The sequence below is a fragment of the Megalops cyprinoides genome, chromosome 2 (assembly GCF_013368585.1).
Source record: "Megalops cyprinoides isolate fMegCyp1 chromosome 2, fMegCyp1.pri, whole genome shotgun sequence".
In the NCBI taxonomy this organism is placed as follows: domain Eukaryota; kingdom Metazoa; phylum Chordata; class Actinopteri; order Elopiformes; family Megalopidae; genus Megalops; species Megalops cyprinoides.
The window spans coordinates 68939645-68947732 of NC_050584.1; the positions used below are offsets into that span (position 1 = coordinate 68939645).

The 8088-nt window shown below is 52.9% G+C and overlaps 1 protein-coding gene across 2 annotated transcripts in view; it reads left to right on the top strand.

Moving 5' to 3' along the window:
* flt1 (fms related receptor tyrosine kinase 1) overlaps positions 1-7037 on the top strand; it is a 53440-nt gene extending 46403 nt beyond the window's left edge. Inside the window, exons 23-30 of one of the 2 annotated variants that reach the window (XM_036520986.1) lie at positions 243-365; positions 479-590; positions 951-1050; positions 1828-1933; positions 2274-2389; positions 3742-3805; positions 5433-5524; positions 6780-7037. In XM_036520986.1, the coding sequence (XP_036376879.1) occupies positions 243-365; positions 479-590; positions 951-1050; positions 1828-1933; positions 2274-2389; positions 3742-3805; positions 5433-5524; positions 6780-6963 (897 nt within the window). In that variant the 3' untranslated portion in view covers positions 6964-7037. The remainder of the gene's footprint in view (positions 1-242; positions 366-478; positions 591-950; positions 1051-1827; positions 1934-2273; positions 2390-3741; positions 3806-5432; positions 5525-6779) is intronic. The other variant, XM_036520987.1, reaches the window with a different exon arrangement.
* Positions 7038-8088: the final 1051 nt, after the last annotated feature.

Consider the following 8088-nt stretch of genomic DNA (forward strand, 5'->3'; position numbering starts at 1 on the left):
GAGAGTGTGTGAGTGTGTGTCTGAGTTAGTGTGTGTGTGTGTGTGTGTGTGTGTGCACGTATATGCATTTGAGTGTCTGTCTGAGAATATGTTTAAATGTATATAGACTATGTATGTGTATATATGTGTTTCAGTGTAACAGGTGTGTGTGTTTCATGGGTGTGTAACAGGAGTGTGTGTTTAGTGGGTGTGTAACAGGTGTGTGTGTGTGTTTCAGTGTAACAGGTGTGTGTGTGTTTTAGTGTATTCACCGTGACCTGGCCGCCAGGAACATCCTGCTATCAGAGAACAACGTGGTGAAGATCTGTGACTTCGGCCTGGCGAGAGATGTCTATAAAGACCCCGATTACGTCAGGAAGGGAGACGTGAGTTCTGGCCCCTCTCTGTCACTCATACTCTGTCTCTGAAAAATCTGTAATCAAAACAGCAAGGTACCGTGATGACAGGTGACTGACCGGTTATTCGTGTGTGTGTGCAGGCTCGGTTACCCCTGAAGTGGATGTCTCCGGAGTCCATCTTTGATAAGGTGTTCACCACGCAGAGTGACGTGTGGTCCTTCGGTGTGCTGCTGTGGGAGATTTTCTCCCTGGGTGAGCCCTCTGCCAGCAAGCCATCATTAGCAGCCTTCCCAGCATACCTCTCTACCCAACACACCTCTCCCATGCTACCCAACACACCTCTCCCATGCAACCTCACACATGCATGTTTTTCAGATGTTTCCTTGCACATCTGCCCCACCTCTGGCAGGTTCTCCTACACACGCTCCGTTAGCTGTAACCCGCATTCTCTGTCGGCTACAGTTACAGCCTGTACGTCAGTTTCTGCAGTGTTCCCAAACCCTGGGTCACTGCGCTTTATTTCACACCCACGGGAGTTCATGCAGAAAAGGGGGTAATAGCTCTTATTTATATACTGCGTTCTGATTGGCTGGATGCTGATGTCCCGCACAGGAGCGTCTCCGTACCCCGGGCTACACATCGACGAGGAGTTCTGCCACAGACTGCGAGAGGGCACACGCATGCGCGCCCCCGAATACAGCACCCCGGAAATGTGAGTTCACAGAATATACGGTCCTGTTTAAAGAGGGGTGACCATGCCCGTTGGTTTGCCACACCCTAGTGCACTCTTCCAGTGTCTCACAAACATCACACAGACACCTTCATCTGCGGTTTATCACCTGTAACAACCACCCCACAGGAGCTCAAAGAGGAAGCTTTTGGTAGACAGCTCATAAAGTAATATGTCGGGTTTTAAAAGGAAAAAGGTTCCTCTGAGCTCTGACTAAAATGTAACTCTCTAATTCTTATCTGAATAAATTTGCAATGACACCCGTATTTCCCATGAAGTCATGTAAAGGAAGTGTGTCTGTGTGGGCTTTCAGTCCCCTGCAGTTTCAGAGAAGCCTACAGTACAGTCCTGTCACCCGAGATCAACACCTGTGAGTGAGCAGGGCTGGGTGGAGGGGTGGTGGTGTAGCTCTGTTGGGTGGAGGGGTGTTCGGTGTAGCTCTGTTGGGTGGAGGGGTGTTTGGTGTAGCTCTGTTGGGTGGATGGGTGTTCGGTGTAGCTCTGTTGGGTGGAGGAGTGTTCGGTGTAGCTCTGTTGGGTGGAGGAGTGTTCGGTGTAGCTCTGTTGGGTGGAGGGGTGTTCGGTGTAGCTCTGTTGGGTGGAGGGGTGTTCGGTGTAGCTCTGCTGGGTGGAGGGGTGTTCGGTGTAGCTCTGTTGGGTGGAAGGGTGTTCGGTGTAGCTCTGCTGGGTGGAGGAGTGGTTGGTGTAGTGGTGTTTGGTGGAGTGCTTGGTGATTGAATGCTGCTGTTCCTCTCTGTAGTTATAGCACCATGCTGTCCTGCTGGAAGACGAACCCTGCAGAACGCCCCACTTTCACAGAGCTGGTGGGGACCCTGGGGGACCTGCTCCAGCAGCGGGTGCAGCAGGTGAGGTCCAAACCAGGGCCAGCTCTCAGCTCCATCTCCTGTGTGAACCCACTGAGACTTAATCATTCATAAAGGAATGCACATAAATGCAGCTATACCCAGATCTACCATCCCTACAACATCTTTTCAGTTTCTGCCCCTGTACAGGATGAGAAAGACTACATTACCCAGGATATCTTCAGTAATAAATAGTGTTTGTGCCCCTGTGCAAGATGGGAAAGACTACATTACCCAGAATATCTTCAGTAATAAATAGTGTTTGTGCCCCTGTGCAGGATGGGAAAGACTACATTACCCAGAATATCTTTCATTAATAAACAGTGTTTGTGCCCCTGTGCAGGATGGGAAAGACTACATACCTCTGAACACCTTCCTGCCCTCTGACGGCAGCACATTCACAGAGCTCAGCAGCCTGCAGGCTGCAGGAGTCAGGCGCCACAGCGTGGGGAGTCTGAGGTATGAGCTTCAGAGAGAGGTGGTGTGGGGTGACAGAGGGTGTGGGGTGAGTGATGGTGTGGGGTGAGAGGTGGTGTTGAGTGAGAGGTGGTGTTGAGTGAGAGGTGGGGTTGGGGTTGGGGTTAGGGTTAGGGTTGGGGTTAGGGTTAGGGTTGGGGTTGGGGTTGGGGTTAGGTATAGGGTTAGGGTGGGGTTGGGGGTGGGGTTGGGGTTAGGGTTGGGGTTGGGGTTAGGGTCGGGTTAGGGTTGGGGTTAGGGTTAGGGTGGGGTTGGGGTTAGGGTTAGGGTTGGGGTTAGGGTTGGGGTTAGGGTTGGGGTTAGGGTTAGGGTTAGGGTTGGGGTTAGGGTTGGGGTTGGGTTAGGGTTAGGGTTAGGGTTAGGGTTACACATGTGGCCATTTTGTGAGGAACTCTCCCTCATGATGTTATCATTTTAGGCGTTTCACAGCATCGCAATATTCAGCATAAAGTGAATAATCAAAATGACTCCGATGGAAATGTCGTCTGGCTTTGCTCCATGCAGATGATTATGTTTTAGATGCTTTCTTGGCTGCCTAACACAGCTCTCCCATCCTGCCCCACACGCCCGCGCTCTGGCCTCTCTGGTGTGCGGCCGAGGTTGTCTGGCTTCAGAGCCGGCTTTGAAGCGTTGAGCGTGAGGGTTCGGGAACGGGAGGCAGCTCAGGAGGTGCAGTGCAGGAGGTGCAGGAGCTCCAGTGCAGGAGGTGCAGCAGGTGCAGGAGGTGCAGGAGCTGCAGTGCAGGAGGTGCAGGAGGTGCAGCAGGAGGTGCAGGAGGTGCAGCACTGGCACTCACAGGGAAAAATGTGCTGCAGAAAAATCATGGAAACGGACGTAAAAAGGAGAATTGTTGAATCCTGGGACGTTATATTTCATATCCTGATTCTGAGAGATGAGAATATGTGCTGATTTAGCATTCATATCCAACGCAGTTCTGACAGACTCCTGAATGTGTGTGTGATGGGTATACGGTGTGTGTGTGTGTGAGTGTGAGTGTGTGAGTGTGTGAGTGTGTGAGTGTGTGTGAGTGTGTGAGTGTGTGTGTGAGTGTGTGAGTGTGTATGTGTGTGTGAGTGTGTGTGTGAGTGTGTGTGAGTGTGAGTGTGTGTGAGTGTGCGTGTGTGTGTGTGTGTGTGAGTGTGTGTGAGTGTGTGTGTGTGTGTGTGAGTGTGTGTGTGTGTGTGAGTGTGAGTGTGTGTGTATGTATGTGTGTGTGAGTGTGTGAGTGTGAGTGTATGTGTGTATGTGTGAGTGTGTGTGTGTGTGTGAGTGTGTGAGTGTGTTGTTCCTCGTGTGTAAGCTCTCTCTCTCTCTCTCTCTCTCTCTCTCTGCAGCAGCCAGCTCTCCTCCAGCCTGCGCACGTTTGAGGAGCCCATGCAGATCCTCCCTCCATCCGCAGTGAGTCAGACTGAGGGACACTGACACACTGACACACTGACGCACTGACGCACTGACGCACTGACGCACTGACGCACTGACGCTCTGACGCACTGACGCTCTGACGCACTGACGCTCTGACGCACTGACGCACTGACGCACTGACGCACTGACACTCTGACGCACTGACGCTCTGACGCACTGACGCACTGACGCACTGACGCACTGACGCTCTGACGCACTGACGCTCTGACGCACTGACGCACTGACACACTGACACTCTGACGCACTGACACACTGACGCTCTGACGCACTGACGCTCTGACGCACTGACGCACTGACGCACTGACGCACTGACGCACTGACGCTCTGACGCACTGACGCACTGACGCTCTGACGCACTGACGCACTGACGCACTGACGCACTGACGCACTGACGCACTGACACTCTGACGCACTGACACACTGACACACTGACGCACTGACACTCTGACGCACTGACGCACTGATGCTCTGACGCACTGACACTCTGACGCTCTGACGCACTGACACTCTGACACTCTGACACTCTGACGCACTGACGCACTGACATTTGTGTAATGGGCTGTGTAATGCTGTGGTTTAGTGTAATGGGCTGTGTAATGGTGTGGTTTAGTGTAATGGGCTGTGTAATGCTGCGGTTTCCTGTAATGGGCTGTGTAATGCTGCGGTTTCGTGTAATGGGCTGTGTAATGGTGTGGATTAGTGTAATGGGCTGTGTAATGGGCTGTGTAATGCTGTGGTTTCGTGTAATGGGCTGTGTAATGGTGTGGATTAGTGTAATGGGCTGTGTAATGGTGTGGTTTCCTGTAATGGGCTGTGTAATGCTGTGGTTTCGTGTAATGGGCTGTGTAATGGGCTGTGTAATGCTGTGGTTTCGTGTAATGGGCTGTGTAATGGTGTGGATTAGTGTAATGGGCTGTGTAATGGGCTGTGTAATGCTGTGGTTTCGTGTAATGGGCTGTGTAATGGTGTGGATTAGTGTAATGGGCTGTGTAATGGTGTGGTTTCCTGTAATGGGCTGTGTAATGCTGTGGTTTCGTGTAATGGGCTGTGTAATGGGCTGTGTAATGCTGTGGTTTCGTGTAATGGGCTGTGTAATGGGCTGTGTGGGTGTGGTTTAGTGTAATGGGCTGTGTAATGCTGCGGTTTCCTGTAATGGGCTGTGTAATGCTGTGGTTTCGTGTAATGGGCTGTGTAATGGGCTGTGTAATGCTGTGGTTTAGTGTAATGGGCTGTGTAATGGGCTGTGTAATGCTGCGGTTTAGTGTAATGGGCTGTGTAATGCTGCGGTTTCCTGTAATGGGCTGTGTAATGGGCTGTGTAATGCTGTGGTTTAGTGTAATGGGCTGTGTAATGGGCTGTGTGGGTGTGGTTTAGTGTAATGGGCTGTGTAATGGGCTGTGTGGGTGTGGTTTAGTGTAATGGGCTGTGTAATGGGCTGTGTAATGCTGTGGTTTCGTGTAATGGGCTGTGTAATGGGCTGTGTAATGGTGTGGTTTAGTGTAATGGGCTGTGTAATGCTGTGGTTTCGTGTAATGGGCTGTGTAATGGGCTGTGTAATGCTGTGGTTTAGTGTAATGGGCTGTGTAATGCTGTGCTGCTGCAGGACTATCAGACAGACAGCGGCATGGTGCTTCCCTCTGAGGAGCTGCAGTGCGTGAAGTGGAGTGACAGAAACAGGACAGCGCCCTCAAGCGGGTGAGTGAGGAACTGCCCTGCAACACCTTCATCTTAACACACTGCCCTGCAACACCTTCATCTTAACACACTGCCCTGCAACACTCCCAGCTTAACACACTGCCCTGCAACACTCCCAGCTTAACACACTGCCCTGCAACACCTTCATCTTAACACACTGCCCTGCAACACTCCCAGCTTAACACACTGCCCTGCAACACTCCCAGCTTAACACACTGCCCTGCAACACCTTCATCTTAACACACTGCCCTGCAACACTCCCAGCTTAACACACTGCCCTGCAACACCTTCATCTTAACACACTGCCCTGCAACACCTTCATCTTAACACACTGCCCTGCAACACTCCCAGCTTAACACACTGCCCTGCAACACTCCCAGCTTAACACACTGCCCTGCAACACCTTCATCTTAACACACTGCCCTGCAACACTCCCAGCTTAACACACTGCCCTGCAACACTCCCAGCTTAACACACTGCCCTGCAACACCTTCATCTTAACACACTGCCCTGCAACACTCCCAGCTTAACACACTGCCCTGCAACACTCCCAGCTTAACACACTGCCCTGCAACCCTCCAGCTTAACACACTGCCCTGCAACACTTCCAGCTTAACACACTGCCCTGCAACACCTTCATCTTAACACACTGCCCTGCAACACTTCCAGCTTAACACACTGCCCTGCAACACCTTCATCTTAACACACTGTCCTGCAACCCTCCAGCTTAACACACTGCCCTGCAACACCTTCATCTTAACACACTGTCCTGCAACCCTCCAGCTTAACACACTGCCCTGCAACACCTTCATCTTAACACACTGTCCTGCAACCCTCCAGCTTAACACACTGCCCTGCAACACCTTCATCTTAACACACTGTCCTGCAACCCTCCAGCTTAACACACTGCCCTGCAACACCTTCATCTTAACACACTGTCCTGCAACCCTCCAGCTTAACACACTGCCCTGCAACACTCCCAGCTGTGGGACTGAGTGTTCAGCCGTGGGGCTGAGTGTTCAGCCGTGGGGCTGAGTGTTCAGCCGTGGGGCTGAGTGTTCAGCCGTGGGGCTGAGTGTTCAGCTGTGGGGCTGAGTGTTCAGCCGTGGGGCTGAGTGTTCAGCCGTGGGGCTGAGTGTGGGGCTGAGTGTTCAGCTGTGGGGCTGAGTGTTCAGCTGTGGGGCTGAGTGTTCAGCCGTGGGGCTGAGTGTTCAGCCGTGGGGCTGAGTGTTCAGCTGTGGGCTGTGCGTTGCAGGTTCCTTGCTGCCAGGAAGAGTCGGGAGAGTGTACCAGCTGCAGGCATTGGGCCCGGTGTTTACAGCGCCCCTAGTGGCCACCAGGAGAAGGAGCCACCTGTGTTCACCTGTGACTGTGACTCCCAGGGGTGCTGCTCTCCTCCTCCAGACTACAACTCCGCTTTGCTCTACCCTTCCCTATAACACCTGGGACAGAGACGCCCCCCCCCACAGTAAAACACAGAGACGCCCCCCCCCCACAGTAAAACACAGAGACGCCCCCCCCCCCCCCACAGTAAAACACAGAGACGCCCCCCCCCCCCACAGTAAAACACAGAGACGCCCCCCCACAGTAAAACACAGAGACGCCCCCCCCACAGTAAAACACAGAGACGCCCCCCCCACAGTAAAACACAGAGACGCCCCCCCCACAGTAAAACACAGAGACGCCCCCCCCCCCCCACAGTAAAACACAGAGACGCCCCCCCCCACAGTAAAACACAGAGACACACCCCCCACAGTAAAACACAGAGACGCCCCCCCCCACAGTAAAACACAGAGACGCCCCCCCCACAGTAAAACACAGAGACACACCCCCCACAGTAAAACACAGAGACGCCCCCCCCCCCACAGTAAAACACAGAGACGCCCCCCCCACAGTAAAACACAGAGACGCCCCCCCCCCACAGTAAAACACAGAGACGCCCCCCCCCCCACAGTAAAACACAGAGACGCCCCCCCCCCCCACAGTAAAACACAGAGACGCCCCCCCCCACAGTAAAACACAGAGACGCCCCCCCCACAGTAAAACACAGAGACGCCCCCCCCCACAGTAAAACACAGAGACGCCCCCCCCACAGTAAAACACAGAGACACACCCCCCACAGTAAAACACAGACACGCCCCCCCCCCCACAGTAAAACACAGAGACGCCCCCCCCCCCACAGTAAAACACAGAGACGCCCCCCCCCACAGTAAAACACAGAGACGCCCCCCCCCCACAGTAAAACACAGAGACGCCCCCCCCCACAGTAAAACACAGAGACGCCCCCCCCCCCCCCACAGTAAAACACAGAGACGCCCCCCCCCCCCCACAGTAAAACACAGCTGTGTGTAAGGTGCACACCTTCTCTCCCTGAAACAGGTCTTTTCTTCCCCAGAGCAGCTAACAGGTCCTGATAATTCCTGTGTGCTACCTGCTGTATCACTGTCTGCTGCTCAGTATTATATTATTATTTCTATTATTAAATTATGTATTGGTACTAATCGTTAACTTTATGTAACAGTATAGTAATATTTTAACTCAGACGAGCATTAATATGTTCTCAC